Below are 21299 nucleotides of genomic sequence, written 5' to 3'. Positions count from 1 at the left end.
AAAATAATATCTGCTCATGCAAAATTCAAATACACCATGCATTAGTCTGGCTACGTTGAAATCACTAGGGGCCAATAGTTTCCTAAGGATAGCATAATTTTTGTTGAAGTCCAATTATCTTCCACAAAATGTGCCTTGCTGAAAATTGTGACAAATTTGGTATCTAAGACTGATTTTGAGGCAAAACATTGGTCTGTCTGAACTTCATGAGCATAGAAGCACTGTAAAAAAATCTCTGAGGAAACCTGAACCCAAATGATTCACAAACTTTCTGAGGTTTTTATGATACTGTGAATTTATCCCCACTATTGTCTCCTACCCATCTCTGAGAGCTGGCAGACAGCCATGTTCCTCCTAAAAATAGTGACTGTGTGGGAGGCTGCATAATCTGACACCTGTGGACTGAGTACTTCTGCAACTAGTTTTCCTGCAAAATATATATATATAGTTCAAACTAATAAATCTTATTGATAATAAATTTAGATCTTTAAATATTACCATATGAAAAAACTCTCAAGATGAATAATCTCAGAAATACTTTGGGGAATTCAAGAAAAAATACTTGGATCCCAAAGGAAGGAAAATGCAATCTTTAAATATCAAGTACTTTATGTTCAGGAAAATAAATAAATAAATTAAAATTCATGGGTTTCCTACATAGTTATATCACCTCATTAAACCTTAAAATACATTCTCTGAAGAAGTAGAAGCTCTCCTATAAATATTCTCCATGTTTCTGTACTGATAAATATTTCTTTTAGTGCGCTTCAGCATGTCTATGTACTGATAGAACCATTTCTCTAAATCATCCATTTCATGCCTGAAAAAGAAAAATTGTACCAAGATGAAATTTCTATTTTCAAGCTTCAGGTCTATATCCAGACTGTAATGAAAAGGTTAACACTCGTCATTAATACAAATAAATATAAAAATATATTGAGGTTATTAATTCCACATTACCTGCCTTGAGCAAAACTAAAGCGGGAATAATTACATAAAGTATCCTCAAATATTTGGTAGTAAGAATTCTTTTAAATATAAGTTGTTGGATTTTTTTTAGTAAAGATAGAAAGACCTTTTCATACTAGATGTTCTGGAGAGAAAAAGGCTATGGCTGACTGTGTTCTCTTGAGAACTGTAGTCCTTCCTTTGGTCTGAAGTTGATTCACCCTTCTGCCAATTTACAAGGAGTGCATTTCCTTTCTTTCATATTTCTTTCCTACACTTAGATTTTTAAATTGAACTCTTGCAGAATTTACTGCCTATGCACATGTACATTGCCAGCAGAAGCAGAAACCTGTAAAAATGGCATGGCTTTGGTACCATGTATAACATTGACAAAACCAAAGCATTATACATGCTCGTTTACTGCGCAGTTGTTGAAGAAATGCACGTATATATATACACACACGTGCATATACATACAGATAAAATTTTTTAATTACTATATATAGTTTGTAATTAAAAATTAAATATAATACTAATTTAGCATTTAAATACATTTTAATTTAGCATTTTTCTTCACAAGTGGATATGGATTATTAGAACAAGGGATTTTACATCTATAAAGACATATTCATGCAGGGCAATTTCTAAGCAGTACACAAGTAGTAGATATACACAAGAGTAATCCTTGAGTAGAGAAACAGCTATACTGCTGGACAGAAAAAAAAAAAATCCCAACAGTTTATATATTTTTGTATGTGTATATATATATATGCTGTTCCACAAAGAGAGTTGGGTATCTTGAGGAATGTATCCATTTCTGTATAATATACTATTCTGTTTAGAGATAAATTAACGAAGTACTTAATATTTTATAGAAGCTACTATACCATAGACTTTGTTTATATGGTAGCTACCTATAAGGAGCATATTGAAGATCAAGGAGAGTAAGCATATAAAACAATTGCATAATACTGTGTACTATGAATGATGACTTCTTTCACACTATTTCTCTTCCTGGATATTATCATGCGAAGAGTTTTCCTTTTCCATATGTAGACATATGACACTGTTTTTTGTCCCAAAGAAGGGAAGACAGAGATCAATTTCTTACAGAAGTTTTACATTTTCTGAAAGTCCAAAAGAATTATAGTCAACATCTTGTATACGTTTTTTTCCCCTCTACATATTTAAATACCAGCAGAACTTTTCAAGGATATTTTTGTGTTTAAATTATTTATATGATTAAAAAAATACTACTTTATTCTAGAACTTCTGCACTCTGTATGAAAAATTTACAAAGTTTTCTCTCTACATTAATAGTACATTCTGAATAGATTTAAAAATGAAGTGCATGCCAACTGATTAACAGGGCAATCAAAATGGCTAGTTGACTGACTGCACACCCTCTCTAGGAACACTCTTTACATCCCAACCCCAACAGCACCAATCCCACCCCCACCTTGTGCCAAATATCCTAAACATTATTTTTTTTCATTTTCATTTTATAGAGGCATTATCCATCAAGAAATTAATTTTCCATTTATTGATCATTACTAATAATAATGATAGTGGGCTTGTCACTTAAGTCAGAAATATTGGTATAACTCCAAGGCTTTTTAACAGACATACTTGAACAAGCAAATTTGGAAGTAGGTAGATAAATGTGCAAAAAAATTATTGCTTTTTTAAACTGAGAATCTCAATATGTGTCTGATTAAAACTGAGTGCTTAAGAAACTTCCAGCTGAGTATAGAACTTACACAGGTATGTGTGTGCTAGATTTAGTAGATGTGAGTAACCCCCAGTGGCTTAGAGTTCAGAGTGTGCTGAGGGTGGGTTGTGGTGAATCAGAAGCAGCGTAACAACCCTCCCAGTGATGTGAGTGCTGGCTTTGAAAATCAACATAATTATTCCCAGGTACCCTTGGGATAGGGGGCAATTATAAAGATCCCAATTTTAAATGTTCTTAAAGGAATCTAATCAGATATTAGAGAAAATAAGTAAACATGGATTCAAAGAACAAATAAAGGGTTCTCATTTTTTGCTTTCTTTACTATATATTTATGACTATAACTTATTACATTACAGCTCCATACTTTTTCAAGCCACTCATTAAAGCAAAGCTGTAACACTAGTTTTAATTATTATAGGTTTGAAAAAGCTCCATACACTCTGATGCCTCTGAATGAAAACATCTGCATGGTGATCTGACCTATGTCATTAACTTGCAATTGTGCTCTTTTAAGCAATTCCTATGAGCTTTATTCAGTGTCCCGGTGTAGACAAAACCTTGTTAAAAACTACGGAGAAAATTAGCTTTAGAGTAACACATGCATATTTGTTGCGTAGCATGAATATTTGAAAACTGTCCTGTCTTCCCTTTATAAAAAGTTAATGATCTCAAGTAATTGCTTACTCAAGGTAAAAATCTTTAGCAAAAACCAATTTAAGAGTGCTTCATTATAGGTCTGAGGAGTATCTACAAAGCGTCAGTTGCAGAGCATGGCTTGTAATGCCTCATTAATGTTGAGATTATAGCTTTCTTTGAATCTGGAAATCTTCTTACTTTAGGCCCTAAAATTCAAGTGAATGTGAGCAACTACACTGATGGGTCTACTTCAGTAAAGAAATATATATGCACATGAGTTGCAGAGTTTGAGTTTGGGGACCTTGATTTTTCCAAACGGTTATGACTGCATCACATTTTATACACTAAATAGTCCCCTTTGAGAAGTTGCTTACAAAGGGAAGCTCAGTAAGTACCTACGCAGTATCAAAACCAGAGCTTTACTTTGTAGCTAGGCACAGTTTGACAGCTTTTAAATTTGTATGCATTTTGCAAAAGGAAAGTGTCAAAGATTTGCACAAAAATGCAGAATATTTTAATCTACATATATTTTTTTACATATGTATTGATATATATTTACCTATTTGTGTATATGTCTGTATGTATGTGTGCATTTATATGTATATATGTATATGTATACGCACTTGCATGTACGTGTATGTTTTCTGACTATTCAAAATAGAAATACCCATGGATCAAGAATATCCATAAAGGTTAAAATCTGGACTTGAATACAGGTGACAGATTTCTGAAACAAAATAACAATTTTATGCTTTAACATGTATTTCAAAGAAATCCATACTTTATCGTAATGAGTTATAATTCTGGAAGGGATGCACTGGAATATTTCCACGCCACATCAGTATTCTCTGATTTTACTAATATCCTTCATTTTCTGTCCAGTTCCAAACCCTAGAAAGTCAGTTAGCATGACAACCTGAAACTCGGATCAAATAGCCATTTGGTTTCTTCCAAGCTATCACTCGAATATGCATTTGTCCTTTAGACATCTGTCCTTAAAACATTATTTAGCAGAGAAGATTTCCTAAGAGATTTTTCCTTCAAGCATGTAACATTCAATTGGCAGCCCACAATACTTCAAAATAAAGCTCTTAGGAGTTTCACTGCCTAAATGTAATCCTGCAAACTATCACATGCTTGAATATATATATCCTCTATATGTAAACATTCTGCTTGTGGGTTTGCAAAATTAGGGATAAATTTTGCAGATACATATAGTGTATTATACCTCTACAAATTCCAAATATTATACTGCCAACCCAAACAATCCTGTTTTTATTTACAGGTTCCTTGACACTTAGAAATACTCACCTTTGATATTTTAAATTTGTAGCACTTACTTTCTCATCTCAAGCCAAGTTTTATTAAGAGAATTTATATCCTTTCAAAGTCAGGTTAAATAGCCTTAATTAAAAGCCTTCCTTAATTGCATTTGAGACAGATTAATAATTAGATACCTTTGATGCAGAAGTTAATGCTTTTCTGGTATAATAAACTGAGAACAAATACCTCATTTTTCAATAGATACTCCACTTGACCTCTGTATTTCGTAGTAACTGAAACAAGGTTTCGTCTGAAATTGGAAAAAAGAAAACAACATCAAGTTAATAACAATTGGATAAAGAGAGAACAGGTCTGCCTTTTTTTCACATTCTGTAATTTGGGAATAGTTTAATTGACAGTGATTTTACATTGGTATAAAATAAGGACAAGTGCTTATGTAGATGTCATGTAATTGAGCCTGGATCTCCATGGTTGTTTGGTAGTCATTTGCTACAAAGCATAGACGTAAAAATCTTCTACTTATACCCGGAGGATACATGTTTCTCAAGTTAAAGAACTCCAGTAAGTGATTTGCTATTTCAGTGTCTATTGAACTCAGATCCCATTTATTTTACTCTTTAAGGTTAAGCAAGTGATTAAATATTACCTTGAAGGACTATGGACTTAAGTACATGCTACATGCTTTCTCTATCACTTCACAGACTAAAGCTGCAGAGAATCAGGCAAAACATCTGCAAAACATCTGGAAAAGCTCTAAGTTTCAAAAGTCCATACTAAGTCAAAAGTATAAAACTGTATATTATAAAAAGGGACACTATTGCTACATAATTCATTAAACTTATTTGCTTACAGTTCTCAAGTTTACATACTCAAACTGTTTCAGCAACTACCTTTCCCACAGTATTACCTAAGCTGTGAATTTGTTTTACTTCTGTAGATAGACATATACCACTCTGTAGTCCTATGCCTTTGTCGTGCCATGGAAGTTACCACAAAGTTTGTACAGGCAGATTGCTGTGCCTTACCAAAACTTCACTAAATTAATTAGTATTATGAACAGGAGTATACACCTCTCTACACTGAACTCCAGGACTGACGCTTCAGCTGTATATCTCACCATTTTAGAACCACAGGCTCCAAGTGCTATCCCCGACAGATAACCAGAATCAGAGTTTTGCTTTTAAGAAGCATTAATTTTCTCTGTTTCAAACACAGTGAAATTCTAGCTGTCCTTTATTTGTCAGCAGGAACAAATCAAAAAAGATGCCTATCAGACCATGGCTAAGGTTGTTACACACAGGAATACACTTTCCTGTTCCTTTGACCGCCTCCTCTCTAGGGTCAGATCTTCAGGAAAGTGTATGGAAACCTTAATTCTCATTTCCACACCCTGCCTAGACTACTGATTGGTAAAACGGACACATTATTGCCTTGATGGCCCCCAGTGGTAGTTACGGTTTGCATATGCTTTTATGAAAAAGTGGAAATTTCAATTTATATTATTTCTTCAGTGTTTATATGTTTTACTATATAATTTTAACTATTTTTTCCTCTTCTATTTCCCACTGACCCTTTGCATTAGGGTTCTCTCTCTTCAGAAGGCTTAGAAGGAATTTGCGCCCCATTGCATTCTAGTAGCTGAAAGTCACAAAAGTATTTTAATTGCTTCAGAGCAAACGGACTATTGTTTACAGAGAAATTGTCTGTGTCCTTATGTATCTTAGTTGGGCTAACTGAGCAATCAGAGATTAGAGTTGCAACTACAGTCCGAAGTACAGGTTTCATGGTATGTGGTTAGACTTTCATTATATATATTGTATGGCAAGAGAAGGAAATCATCATACAGAATAGAGAAATGTTAGGTGGCCTTTCCTGTGCTAATACCAGAGTGCATTTCCCCATAGATGCCTACTCTTCACCTCCTCCTACAGATGGTTTTGCCTTTACAGCTTTTTATTTCCAATCTGCACTAGCCTTATCTAGCCAGGCAGTTTGTGTGTTGAGTAGCTGTCTGGCAATTCCTCCTGTAATCCTGTTAAATCATAGCTAATTCAAGTTGTCACTCTGCTTTGACCAAGTCTCCAGGCATAACATCTTTTTCATAGCATTACCCAGCTCAAAAGTAGTTCTGGACATATGAGCTTGAATTGTTGCCTTGATGCATACAGGTAAGCATGTTTATTGGCATGCTTGGCCTAAATGCAGGTTTCAGAATAATTTCGTAAGTTATAATACTAGTTCAAAAAATTAGCATGTTTTCCATCAGTTTATTTTACCCTAGAGAATTTTCTGTATAAAGTAGCCACAACTTTACATAATTAATAGGAAACAAATCCAGCAATTTGCAACAATGATCAAAATACCTCTACTAATGCTATCCTGAATCTTTGGCTACTAGATAACTAATAATACCCACATGTTATCACACAGACATACTTCATACTTGTACATCTTTGATAGCTCTGTATAAATATGGTAGTGCTAACCAACCCATGAACATTCAGTGTTTCTTTGACATAGAGGAAATTTTTGGAGCTTTTAGCAAGGCAATATGGTACAATAGTTTTGAAAAGAAAAGAAAAAAGTACAAACAACCTGAGAGAGTCAGTCTTAGATCCCAGCTGATCTATATGGGAGGAAGACAACAAGTATATAGCATATACTCTCAACATTCATTTTCAGTTTCCTGGCAGCAGCACCTACTGTGGAGCAATGTCAGGTTTCCTTTCTAAAATGCTGTTTATTACTATGCTGCCTAACTAACCTGTGCCTAACTGCATGGATCAGACTAGCCATTATGTTATAGTTACTGGCACCTCAGTGTCAGAGATTATGGGCCAATGGACTGCAGTTCTTCTGATGCATTCATTGATTTACATTGTGTTCAGTGCGTGAAGCCATGTAGGGGCTACCGGTTTTATTTGTTCACATTTGCCTGGGAGAGCAAATCTGATTATTACAGAGTTGAGGTTCCAGTTCATTCTTTTCACTTCATATCAAGCCAGTTCAAACAGTTCTTTTTCCTTCTCTGCTGGATCTAAGCAGACTGAGCATCTCAATCAATACATTCTCTAAAACACAAATGTTTGTGTGCTACAATCAGAAACATAACTACAGTACATGCAGACAACCCTAAGAATTATTTTATTTTAATCTAAATACTCACAGCTGTGAAGACACAGCAATATGGGAAAGTAATCTGCTGGCCTTCCTAGGTGCCAGACAGATTTGCACAGCTTGTGTTTAGCCCATTCTACTGAATCTCCATTCCACTGCATCCTTTTCCTCCATCTCTATTGCAGTCCTAGCTAGCTATAGAATTGAGGAATTATAACATGTTGCAAACATACACCCCAGTGCAGAATAAGCACAAAGATGTTTCATGTTATGTTAGAAACAGCTGTTGTGACTAGATACGATATTATTGACTGGCCTACTCACAAAAAATATTAGGGTGGCGCTGCTTACAAGAATAAGGGCATTTCTTCACAGTATGGCTCACCTTATAATTTTGGTGGTGCTTCAAATCTAAGTGCCTTCTCAAAATAATTGTGCCAGTGCTTTCAGCTCAAACTGGTTGCCTCTAATGGGGAAAAAGAATATGTGAACACTGCTAAAGAAGTTTGATACAGGGAGTGATTTTTTGATCCCTAAGTTAAGGAGTGCATGAAGGCTTATGTTCACAGTACTTGGAGTAGCCATAGTTAGATAGAACCAGCTGTGCACCCTGCATAGCACCAAGTGGGAGCCTATTCCAGGCCCCATATGACTCTACAGTGCTACTTAGACATGTAGGTATTTCATTCATTAAAAAGGGGGTGTTCAGTTCAAAATGCCCAACATAATATGAGGCAGTCTGCCATGGCAGTATTTCCATACCATAACATGGAAGGTATGTAATGCACATCCTGGAGCAAGCCTTAAGCACAATAGTGGAAGACTGCATATGTGCAAGGAGTCTAGTGTGGTGCTGTCTCATGGACAAGACCTCCAGGGAGCTGTCCTTGGAATGAACTAGGAAATGGATGAGGATCAGGTTATAGAATACTTAAACTGGACATACATAAGTCCATGGGCCCTGATGCGATGCACCCACGAATGCTGAGGGAGATGGCTGATGTCATTGTGAGGACACTCTTGATAATCTTTGAACAAACTTGATGATTGGAAGAGGTGCTTGAAGACTGGAGGAAAGCAAATGTCACTCCCATCTTCAAGAAGGAGGACCCAGAGAACTACAGGCTGATCAGCCTCACCTTGACCCCTAGGAGGGTGATGGAGCAACTAATTCTGAGAACCATTTCCAGGCACATGAACTACAAGAAGGTGATAGAGAGTAGTGAGAATGGATTCACCAAGGGAAGGTTGTGCTTGACCAACCTGATAACCTTCTACAATGAAATCATAGGTTTTTGATAATATCGCCCATAACAACCTCATAGAGAAGCTAATAACCTATGGGCTGAATGAGCAGACAGTGAGGTGGATTGAAAATTGGCTGAATGGCTGGGCCCAGGGGGTGGCGATCAGTGGCACAAAGTCTAGTTGGAGGCTGCTAACTAGCGGTGTACCCCAGGGGTCAGTCCTGCATCCAGTACTGTTTAACATCTTCCTTAATGATCTGGATGATTGGGCAAAGTGTACCCTCAGCAAGTTTGCTGATGACACAAAACTAGGAAGAGTGACTGATACACCAAAGGGTCATACTGCCATCCAGAGGGACGTCAACAGGCTGGAGAAATGGGCTGACAGGATCCTCATGAAGTTCAGCAACAGGAATTGCGAAGTTCTGCACCTGGGGAGGAATAACCCCATGTACCAATACACCTAGCACCATGCTGGGGGATGACTGTACAAAAAGTAGCTTTGTAGAAAACAACCTGGCAGTCCTCATGGACAAGAAGCTGAACATGAATCAGCAATGTGCCCTTGCAGCAAAATGGCTAAAGGTGGCTAAAGGTATCCTTGGCTGCATTAGGAGGAGTATTACCAGCAGGTTGAGGGAGGTGATCCTTCCCCTCTTACTCAGCGCTGGTGAGGCCACACCTGGAGTACTGTGTCCAGTTCTGGGCTCCTCAGTACAAAAGAGGCATGGATGTAATGGAAAGAGTCCAACAAAGGGCCGCCAAGATGATGAAGGGACTGGAGCATCTCTCCTATAAGGAAAGATTGAGAGCTGGGACTGTTTATCCTAGAGGAGAGAAAGCTCAGGAGGGATCTTCTTGATGTATATAAACACCTGAAGGCACAGTGCAAAGATGATGGAGCCAGGCTCTTTTCAGTGGTGCCAGGTGACAGGACAAGAGGCAATAGGCACAAACTAAAACACAGGACGTACCGAGGGTGACTGAGCACTGGCACAAGTTGTCCAGAGAAGTTGTGGAGTTTCCCTCCTTGGAGATATTCAGAAACCATCTGGACACAGTCCTGGGTAAGCCAGGCTGTGTCCAGACATTGCTTAATTAGGTCTTATACAAAGAAATACCTACACTTGTCTGTTTCGAATCTGCTACTTTCACTTCATTCTCCTTTTATCCCGTGTTGGAAGATACAGTAAATGATCCTTTTCTGTAGACATTCTCTGTGCTCCTCAATTTCATAGACTTGTCATCTATAAAATACTCATCTTCTATTATCTCTTCATCAGGATGAAGCATATTGTTACTTATTTGTTTCTCATATGGAAGGCATTTCATTCCTCTGAGCATCCTTGCTGCCCTTCTCTTCGCTTTTTCAAGTTCTATTACATCATATTTGAAATGGGAGCAGCAGAACTGCCAGCCGTATTCAAGATAAATGAACACCTTACACTGATACTGTGTCATAATATTGTTTTTTGGGGTTTCATTTCTTTCATAATAATTCCCAACATTTGTTTTCTCTTTTTTGCAGCTGCTGTGCACCCAGCTGACATTCAGAGCTATTTATTATAACACCAAGAACTCACTGCTGTGGTAAAAGTCAACTCGAAGCCTATGATTTCACATGTGAGTTTAAGACTGTTTCCTCCCATCTACATTTGTCTTCTCAAAATTTCATCTGCCACTTTATCACACACTCTACTCAGCATTGTAAAATCCTTCTGCAAATCATCACAGGCAGCCCCTGTTCACATTATGAACTGCAAACTTTTGTCACTTAGCTATTACCCCTTTTTTTCTCAGATAAGTTAGAAATGCAATTGAAAGCACAGAGCCTGACCACAGATCTTTGTAGGTCATCACTGCGGGAAAACGTTTTCTCCTACCCATCAACAATCCATGGGACAAGCAAGAAATAGTGATCAAGCACAGTTCAAGCTTTTACTTTTTTAATATTTACTGAACTTGTGGTTGAACACAGGAAGTATTTATTGCCTATGCTATCAGTTATTCATTGCCCTACAGTATCGGAGGACATTTTGCGGACCATAGTAGACTTGCAGCTCAACACCTTTTATCACATATCCCCTCTGAAGACTCTCTTCGCAGTGGAAAAGGCCACATGCTTTACATCACAAGAAATAAAACAGTCAATAGGTAGTGTGTGTTTAGACTACATGATTGGTTTGATCTCTTTATAGCAAGGACCGGAACAGAAATTTGGGCCATGCTCCTAGGAAACCAGATGGGTCCTCAGTAAGCACCAGATATTCACCTTGAACAAGTCACTACCTCTCTGTTTTCCTCCATCTGCTAAATGACAGGTGTGGCATTTACCGTTCTTGGCAAAGTACTTTATAAAGCATTGATGAAAAACATTACAAAAAGTGTTAACAGCTTCTTTATCTAAATGCATGAAACGGAACATAATGAAAGTTGACTGAGGAATCTATCTCATTTAGTGCTTGTCCATGGCAGGTTAGCTTTAGAATCAGATGCGCTTTGAGTGCCAAGTTAAAAACTTGTCATACCTAGCCTCCATTAAAAAAATAAAATAAAACAAAACATCACTCAACTGTGAAAACACAGGCATAATGAAGAGCAAATCTATTATTTTTACAGTATTTACTCTTAAAAAGTCTTTAAGAGCAATGCACATGTGAGAATTATGACTTCTTCAATCCTGGGAATCTTTGGGAAACATGAAAGCTCTAATGAAACCTTCAATGATATTGAAAGGGAGAAAAATGGGGAAAAATTACAGAGATCTAGAAATGATTATTGATTTTTGCTAAGCAATCAAAAGGTCTGAAAATAAGAGTCTAAAACATTGAACCAATTTGCTTTCTCTTTGGTAACATTCCTGTCCCCAGTAGGTCTTGGAATTGTCCTTTGGGGCCAGGAGGCTCACTACAAATATGAACAATTACAAACAGAAATACTGTTAAATACCAGTGTTCTTACTGAATTAGTCTCCAGGCACAAGTATTTTCTAACAGCTGATTCACACTGAACTGTCTTCGGTCATCCTCAGGCTGTGGAAGAGAAGCATATAGTGAGATATAGTGTTCTGATAGGAAGAATGTATGTTGGAGAGATTTGCTTGGTATTTTCCAAAGTTAGCATGTTCTTTTATGAACTCTCTTTTCAGGTGTTCAGGATGTTTCGGTCTGAAATTTCGTTTGGTGAATCTCTCTCGTTACACTGCGTTGTACTGTATAGCAGGCCAAACCAAATTGTCACAGTAGCTCCTTTCTAGTTACATATAAATTAAGACTATAGCCAGGCCTCAGTAAACCCTGCCTCCGCTTTCTTGTTATAGACAGCAGAAGGCATCCTTTTGCAATGGCAATATACACTAGTCATGAAGCAGAAATCAGTTTGCATCCACAACCTCTCTACTGCTTCCTTTTCTGAGAGAACAGAACGGAGAATATCTGTACCATCCTCTGCAACCTCTCTGAAAGGACTTCTCTCAGTGAAGAGTCACGAAGATTTTTTCGTATGAGGAGAGGCTGAGCTGGGACTGTTGAGTCTAGCAAAGGGAAAGCTCAGGGAGAATCTTATCAATGTGTACAAATATCTGATGGGAAATAATGAAGACAAGGGAGTCAGACTCTTTTCAGTAATGCTTGCTGGCAGGACAAGAGGCAATGGGCACAAGTTAAAACACATGGAATTCCACCTTAACACGAGAAAAAAAAATATTGTGAAGGTAGTCAAACAAAGAAAGAGGTTGCCCTGGAAGGCTATGGAGTAGGTTTGAACATCTGTGGAGATATTCAAAACTTGACCAGATATGGTCCTGGGCAATCTGCTCCAGCTGACTCTTCTTGAGCAGGGGGATTGGACTAAATGATCCCATGATGTCCCTTCCAGACTAAACTATTCTGTGATTTTGCCTTGACACATTCTGCTGACCAAACCTGTTCCCATTCAGATATAGCCCTTTCTCCAGCCTCATGGATTTGTTGCCTTTGATGCCTTAACTCCTCCCACCCCATGGAGGTAGCTCAGTCCATGCTAGGCATGTACTGCCAGCTTGTAGACACCACCATGTCCTGAAAATTCTGCCCTTTTTCTGACTCATGGTTGAGCCCTTATCCCTATAACTCATAGGGAAAAGTTACCAGGGGGCTTGTGACAAGCATGACCCCAAATTCACTGGTCAAGGATTACAAAGGATTACAATTACCTGCTTATAAACAGGTATAACCCTGAAAGGGGTGGGAGGATGACAGAGAAAAGAATTAAATGAGAAAACAGATGCAGGAGAGCAGCACAGCTTATAGGCATCCAGTGGCAATGAGCTTCTGCTTCCATAGTGGCTGGGACAGCTGCCAGACATTTTTCTCAATATCTCTAGAAATGAAAATCATGGCTAGGATGGACACAGCTTAGGCAACCAGGCTAAAGCCTATTTATTTACATGTGTACTGATCTAAAATATTTGTTTGCTCAAAGGTGAAGTAGAGGATAGAAATTATACCTGACCAAGGATACAGAAGAATCTGAAAGGTGGACCCATTTTAGGCTGGACTACACTAATGAAACTTTAGAGTTCTTTGTGAAGGGAAAACAAAATGGTTTAAGCAAAACTTTTCAGTAAGAAAAAAAAAAATCTAACAGTGATGAAACATGACTCATTATTTTTTTTCCTCCTCTTAAACAGAATTTGAAAGAAATTTATACTTTCTAAAGAAAGAAAACCAGTCTTTTACTTGCTTGGCTAAAAAAGCCTTCTCCTAATATTTTGAAAGCTTGTTCAGAATAAGGTGACCACACTAGCAATTTTTTCTAGTTAATTAAGTATAGTAGTGGTCTAAAGCTAACATTCCTGAGCAAGTTGTGTCTCTGCTACAGTAGGATTCAATTTAAATATGTTAACTGACATGTGAATTAATTCACAGTAATTCTGCTTTAGATTGTTATATAGAGATTTAGCAATATCACCATTTAAGGAGCAGGATCTTGCTGAGCTAGATACATTACAGATGTTCTGTAAAGAATTCCCATCTGAAGCGCTACTATCTCTCTTATCACATAGTGGCAATAAGTGAAAGATGAGTTAGATGAATGAAATGGAAGGGGGTGAAGGTAAGAAAACATATTCTCATGCATTAAGCCTTGAATGTATATGTCTTAGACCTAAGCACTAAGCTCCCCTTTGTGCACTTGATCATATACAAACACCTGTGTTCCTTATCGCAGTGTATCTACATGAGAGTGTTAGATGTTATCATAGAGGAGAAGACAGGGTAAGTATTTGGGAGTATAGGAGATGCATTTGAGAGTAGATGGTCTTTTCTCAGCTGATTTCAGAATTTGTCTCTGAACCCCACTGAGTTGCTCCTACAAAATGATTACAAGACATACAAAAATACCTTCTGGATGCCTATTTCCTGACTGCAGCACTAATTGTGCTACATGTGGCTCTGACCTAATAACTGCTGTTTTTTCTCATAACTCATGTCTTCTGCCCATACCATACTCTGAGGCTTGAAGCACCTGACCTCTGACAGCTATCATGCTGCTTCAATGCATGCTAGAGGACTGGTATAACATCTGAAGCCTTGAGAATATTTTGTAGTGCTACCATAATCAGAAGCATGCATTCCAAGAAGGAAATAACACCAAGCACTCCATAGTTGCTTGCTATAATATCACGATCTGATTTTGCTACTTCTAGACAGAGCAATAGTCGATCACATCCATCTTGACTCTCAGCAGATCATATCCACTTCTTTTTTTTTGTATTTTTAAAGTCACGTTACCCTACAGATGAGTAGTGTACGTGTTCTGCAAAATCCACCCTGCATTTTTATAATGTCATTGTGTGCTTAGCTGTCACACTGCCACCTCTGGAAACCTTACAAATAGCGGAACACATCTGAACTGAGCAATCAGGGACAAGGCTTGAGCTACAGAACCAGACTGATAAATGACAAACTTCCTCCTTGTCCTCTAGTCCTGTCAGTGTGTGAGATCAGGGAGGGATGAACTTGGAAACAATGTGATACAGACTGAAGGAAGGAGCCCTGAAGCTTAGAGAGAAATTAGATGTCTGAATGATAGGTACCCAGAAGCTTAAGGGGATCTGATGGACTAGGGCAAAAGGTGGGTGTATGTGAATTATTTAGCACCTGAATACATATGGGTGATTATTATATAGAAGGGCTGTCAAGATATGTTTCTGTGACACTAGTTAAACTACAACCTTAGTGGAGATTTCTATAAAATAACATATTCCAAAGTTCAAAATTTGGAAGGATCCTATAGATCACAGGTCAAATTCTCCCCACGAGTGCAGATTAACTCACAAAAATAAACAGTAGCTGCATATGTGCATAACTGTCTGAGATAGCTGAAGAATCTTAAAAGTCTCAAAGTTTGTGCCTTTTTTTTTAAAAAAAACAAAAACCCACATTATTTTCACATCTTTTTATATGAATTCTGAGGGAGGGAAATTTATTTTCCATAAAATACCTCTAAGTCTGTGACTTTCAAACACATTTTATGACCAAAGCCATGATTTTCAGAGAACACCACCAACAAAATTGACTGTAAGCTCAGTGTGGACTACCTCAGATCCTTGAATTTAGTGCGACTGGAGCAGGTTTCAGTAGACCCAAAGAGATCTACACAACTGAGTCCAGAGAGAAAGGAAACACTGCAGCTTTCAATGCACCATAGCCTATCTCCTCTGTTAGGTTTTGTCTGGTCCTGACAGACCTGTGTGCAGAAACTCTCCTTTCTGATACAAGTGCTCTGTCACAAGTATGCCCTGGAGCTGGAGGAAAACTCTGGGTCTATGACTTATGCCAGCTCAAGGGCTGCTCGTGTTCTTTGCTATTATTAGTAACCTGAAGTAACTTCATGGCCTGAAGCTTTCAGAGCCGTGTCAGTTACCGTAAAGGCGTGATCAATAATTCACTTGAAGATATCTTAAAATGTCACCGTTCCTGGTTAAACCCTATTGTAGGTTATTAAATATAGTTCCACAAATTCTTTGGAGACAATAGATGTTTTCTAATAGCCTGAACACTGCCAATTTGTCTTCCAAGCTTGTTAGTTACCTGCCTGAAAGACTATTTTTGTTTGTTTGTAATCATTCTACTTGGTAATTGTAACCATTTCCAAAATGTGAAATGTCAAGAGATGCTCGGTCTCTGCTCCTGGGCTCCACAGTGCACTGCAGTATATTAAACCTCATTTAGACTTGTCAAACTGCGACACATTCATTGTCATTCTCAAGATTTCAATGTGTGGAGAAAAAAATTTGCAAGGTGTAGAATTCCTACTCCTGTCAACAGAAGCTCTTTGGCTAGACAGTATAAAACTGAGCTTCAATAAGTTTATCTTTATGATATAGAAACATAAATTCTCTGTATAAGCTTTATTTAGAAGTATAGTAGGAATCTAGCATGCTGAAAATTCGGGTCTTAAAAGACCTTTGTTCAAGAGTGTTGAGGCTGATAAAACTCATGTCTCAAAAAAATAAATTCAAATTAAAGGTCAACCACTGGCTGAAAGATCTGTGATTCCATGTAAAGACCCAGGCCAAATTTCTTGCTTGTAACTGCTCAGTTCAAGACAATTTCCTCTTTCTGAATACTTCATAATAGAATGCCAGTGTCCCACAAAAGGAAAGGAAGCCAGTATTCACCTTAAAAAAATATGTTTTTTAGCTGAATTCACAAAAGAATTGTGAGCATTTAGTTGGCAGCCAAAGTTGTCAACAACCAGCTGTCTGGTTTAAAAAAAAAATTAGTTGCACATTACTTTTAAGTATCCACTTATATTGGTTATTAAGCATAATAGTAAAATAATAGTAATTGGCATGTACAGACAGATATTTTTAACTATGCATCCTGATTTCAACAGTGTTATGTAAGGTAAGCAAGAATCATGAAGGCAGTCTACAGGTGGCATTGGTACAGAGTTTTGCTTCCTTAGCACACAAACAAGCTTTAAAGCTTCAGAAGAGACTCCTGAACATATCATTAGGTTCCAAAGCAGATAATTTTGAAGATCTATACTAATAGCAGATCTATATATAGCAAATAGGTCATTTACTCTATATTGCAGTTTTTCTGTTTGAAGACAGAGTAACTTGTAGAGAATCAATCATTGGCTTGAAATTTTGAAGAGGAGATTGTCAGGAAGTTGTTTGAGGCTCCCTCTTTTCAGTATATGCATGTAAAAATACCTTCCCCATGTTCTATATGCATTCATATCAAACTTCTAACTCATGTCACTGATTTCTCAGGCCAGAAAATGTTGGAAACCTGCAGCTGCTCAGCAGAAGGGTCAATAATATATTATTCCATTTAAAAGATGGAGATGCTAACCTAAAAAATGTAAATAATTTTTCTACCATTACACATACTTACGTGTGCCCATAATTAATCTAATCTAATCACCAACACTCCACTCTTCTCAAGCCCTTCTTTGGCAGGACTATATGGAAAAATGAAGTTTTCCATCTCCTAACACAGGATGTCTTGTCACAGATCTAACACGACAAAGGACTATGATGATTATCTAATCTCTGTTTAATGCAGACAATGGAAATCACATGGTGATTCCTGCCTTGATCCCAACAGCTTGCAGTTAAATGACAACAAGATACCACAGATACTTTCCCAAGACAAAACTCATTCCAGTGGTCACTGGACATGGTTTTTTTGCTGCTGTGATATGGGGATGGGGTGAGAAAGGACACAAGATGGACACTTGCTCACCCCCTTCTGAAGGTATATTCAAACATCAACTTATTTTCTCTAGACTGAGAGCAAGCAGTTGGCAATCCATTGATCTGAATCATTTTTGAAGAAGTGACCCGGTCATGAAAGCTTCCACGTTTCCTAATTTGCTTTCTTTTGGATGATGCTGTACCAAAAAGAATCAATGTTTTTTAAAAAAGAAATAATTAAGTGAATAATAATGGCAGTGAAGAATGCCAATAATTTAAGCCAGGATTGTACATATCAGCACTAAATTATTCTGCTTTGATCTATAAACTGGCTAAAATGTTAAATATAAATATATTTGGCCTCATTATAGTACTTTTTTAATGCTCCAGGTAACACATTGTATTGAATTGGATGTTTCACTTGGTGACACATAAGAGAGATGAAAAGAAAGTCCCTACCCCTTTTTTGTTAGAAATCTGCCATCTGATTCATATATTGACAGACTCAGGCTGATTACCTATGCAAACCAGGTAATTGCTACTATCTGTGAATAGAGTCAACACACTGCCAGTGAACACTGCCCAGAACAAAGCTTCTGCTGTACTGCAAACTTTGGGTTGGACGTAATTCAGGGTGGTCCACTGGGAGTAAAGCTCACATTTAGTAGCACAGGTCAGTGTCATTAAAGCTCAGAAATCCACTGCAAGGTTGCTTAAACTCATATAATCTGAATAGGAATCTCCCTGGATTTAAGATGATGATAAAACAATGTTTTCTGTAAGGACTACATGTCCTTACAGACAACATTTCTGCATGTCTACAAACAAGCCCATACACACACACACACACGTGTGCATCACATGTGCACAAACACACCAACTGTGATTCTGGCTTTTATCAGCCTACCCTGGTTTTCAGTCATAATAACAAGAACACAGATCTAATTCATTTTACACAGTACTTTGAGTGGTTTTGCCCTTGTTATATTTCAAAACATAGAAAGGCCAATCAAGAATAAGAATTCTCTGACCATCTGAAATGAATAGCATCAAATTCTGTCAAAATTGATTTTTTTTCTAAAAAGGTAACCTCTGGTCTTTTTTAGTTGTGTGTTTTCTACAGTATCTCACTAGATACAAGTACAGGAGCAAAGCAGAGATGTTCCCCAGCACATTTCAACTGGATTTCAGCAATAATAAATGCATTCTCAGGAAAGCAAATAATCTCTCTTTGATTATTACTGCAGGTTGCTACATGAAACAATTGGTGGAATTTTATTCCTTCAGGGATGCTGAAAGAAAGAGGAGAAAAAAAAGACGACATACCGTTCGAGCCAAACTTTGCTTCAGATTACTAGTATTGTGTAGTTGAAGCTGAATGCAGGTGGTTGCCTTGCGAAGACTTTCATGGCTGCCCAAAGTATGATTACTGCAATTTGGGAAGAAAAAAAACCATAAACAAATGGTTATCTCTGCTTGCCATTTCCTTCTTTTTTTCTTCTCTCCTTCTCCTAAAAGCACTGGTGAACTAAATTCTAAGTGCAAAGCAGATTGTATAATATAAAACCTGTACTTGGCACCTACTTCTAAAGCTGTGAGCCGGTCTTCCTCCTTCTCAAATCGTATGCCAGCTAAGGTCAGATGCAGAGCTCTACTCACTCAGCTGGAGTGGTTCCTACAAACTACTCTGCTGCTCAAGGAGGCTCTAGCACCCTATGACAGGTGAATTTCTTATTCTTATTTGCCTCTTCAGCATAGCTTCTAGTTCACTTATCACTCTTGGCAACTTCTTCTAAGTTATAATACAGCCTTAGTTTATCGCTGTCTTAAAATTACTTGGAACAAAAATAATTTCAGTGTTTCCCTTCCGCTTTTTGTTTAATCAGGTGAAAGAATGCAAAAATTATTTCAGAGTTAAGGCAAGCATCTTTTTACATTTAAAAATATCCGTTAAGATTAATGGGTAGGAAAAATGACACTGATTTTTGCAAAGGCAAATTCATCACGGTAACAAGTTAATATGCATCATCAGTTACAACTCTAGTGCGTATTCAGTTAGATTCATGTTGCTTTTTTCAAGCCTCCAGCCACAAGCGCCAAAAGGGATATTCCATATTTATACAGATTTACAGCATGGTAAGTTGTTTCAGAACTCCCTGGGCCACGAAGGAAAGACGATTCTTTTCTGGTTTGTCAAGTGCCACATGGAAAATTCAGAATTCAGATGTAAACTGTGTTTCTTTCTGCCTAAAAGGGCTTTTGATGGAATGTCTGAATAAAACTGGCTGGATTTAGTTCCAAAAAACCACTCGCCCTATGAATAAATTGTGGAAAGTGTGACTTAGGGGAGAGACTCTTATCTCACACGGCAGCAGAGGTCCCCAGCACAAATGAATGGTTAAATTCAAATTAATGTGCTGTACATAATTGCCATTCAGTACAATCACAGGGAATTAATATCTTTTAAATGTTCTGCACCTACACTACACTGTAGTTAAGTAAAATACATATTTTCTATTAGAGGTCACAAAAGGTGTAAGTCTAGATAGAAGATTTTTTTTTTTAAACAAATACATTAAAGGTCACAGAGGACAAACCCATTCCCATCTGACATAACAAATACCTAAAGCACGGTCCTCTGATAGCACTTCCAAGGATTTGCAAAATTCCTTTATTTTGAGAGCATAAAGTACAGATGTATGAGTGAAAGAAGTTAACACCAACACAGTGAAATACCTGTATTGGTGGAAAGTGTATCACTGTTACGCCTCAACCCTTCTCAAATCCCTTTACAAGCAAAAGTCCATACAACTGATTCCTGGTTCCTGGGACTGTACCAATGCATAGATTCTCTTCTGTTGCTCCTCAGCTCATATCTGTGTTGTGCCTATCCATGGCTTTCTTGAAACTTCTTCTCCTCATTTCACTTAACCACATCTGCCTCGTGACTCTAATGATGAACTCTCCCATGATTCTTGCATCCTTTAGAACTGCCTTACACCTCTGTTTTACCTTTTACCTGCCCCGCCCCCCCCATTATTCCTACTCTTTCCATTCTGCCTTACCTTCAACTTTAGGAGAGGTGTAGTAATGAGAAAACTACAAAGAAACACATCTGTGAGTCCTGAGTCACTTTTTCCTGATTCCTACAGTATACAGATTCCTACTGCAATGCCAACATTACACCAAGCCAATGACAGAAATTGGTATAGCTATACCAATACAGCGGAGCATTCTGCTAGTGCAAATTGGTATAGCTATACACTCCTCTGTAGCTACAATTTTGTACCGTAGACATATAAAAACTATCTTTTGCCAGTATAACTATTCCATGCCGTCATGCTTCCAGGCGAAACAAGCTACACCAACAGAAGTTGAATTTTGTGGTTATAACTACATTTACACTAGTGGTTTTTGTTAGCTCTGCTGTATCAGGCAGATACTGTACATCATCAAGTCCTTTATTGACATAGCAATGCTACCTGAAACACTGCAGTCAGAAGTACTGGCCATACAGTTGACTTCATGAGTGGATTTTATTTGCACAAATACAAAGAGAAAAGTTTTGACAGGTATTGTGTCACTAGAGACTAGACAAAATGGATTAATGCCTCCATAAAATGATGTGGAAACCCGGTCTAGA

General features: G+C 37.6%; 1 protein-coding gene across 1 annotated transcript in view; it reads right to left on the bottom strand.

Moving 5' to 3' along the window:
• PIK3C2G (phosphatidylinositol-4-phosphate 3-kinase catalytic subunit type 2 gamma) overlaps positions 1 to 21299 on the bottom strand; it is a 209812-nt gene that overhangs the window by 165017 nt on the left and 23496 nt on the right. Inside the window, exons 5-7 of the mRNA XM_059816945.1 lie at positions 18983 to 19085; positions 11926 to 11996; positions 4826 to 4889 (exon numbers count right to left, since the gene is read on the bottom strand). Coding sequence (XP_059672928.1) covers positions 4826 to 4889; positions 11926 to 11996; positions 18983 to 19085 — 238 coding nt within the window. The remainder of the gene's footprint in view (positions 1 to 4825; positions 4890 to 11925; positions 11997 to 18982; positions 19086 to 21299) is intronic.

The sequence above is a fragment of the Gavia stellata genome, chromosome 4 (assembly GCF_030936135.1).
Source record: "Gavia stellata isolate bGavSte3 chromosome 4, bGavSte3.hap2, whole genome shotgun sequence".
Lineage (NCBI taxonomy): Eukaryota > Metazoa > Chordata > Aves > Gaviiformes > Gaviidae > Gavia > Gavia stellata.
This window is presented reverse-complemented; position numbering and strand designations above follow the sequence as displayed.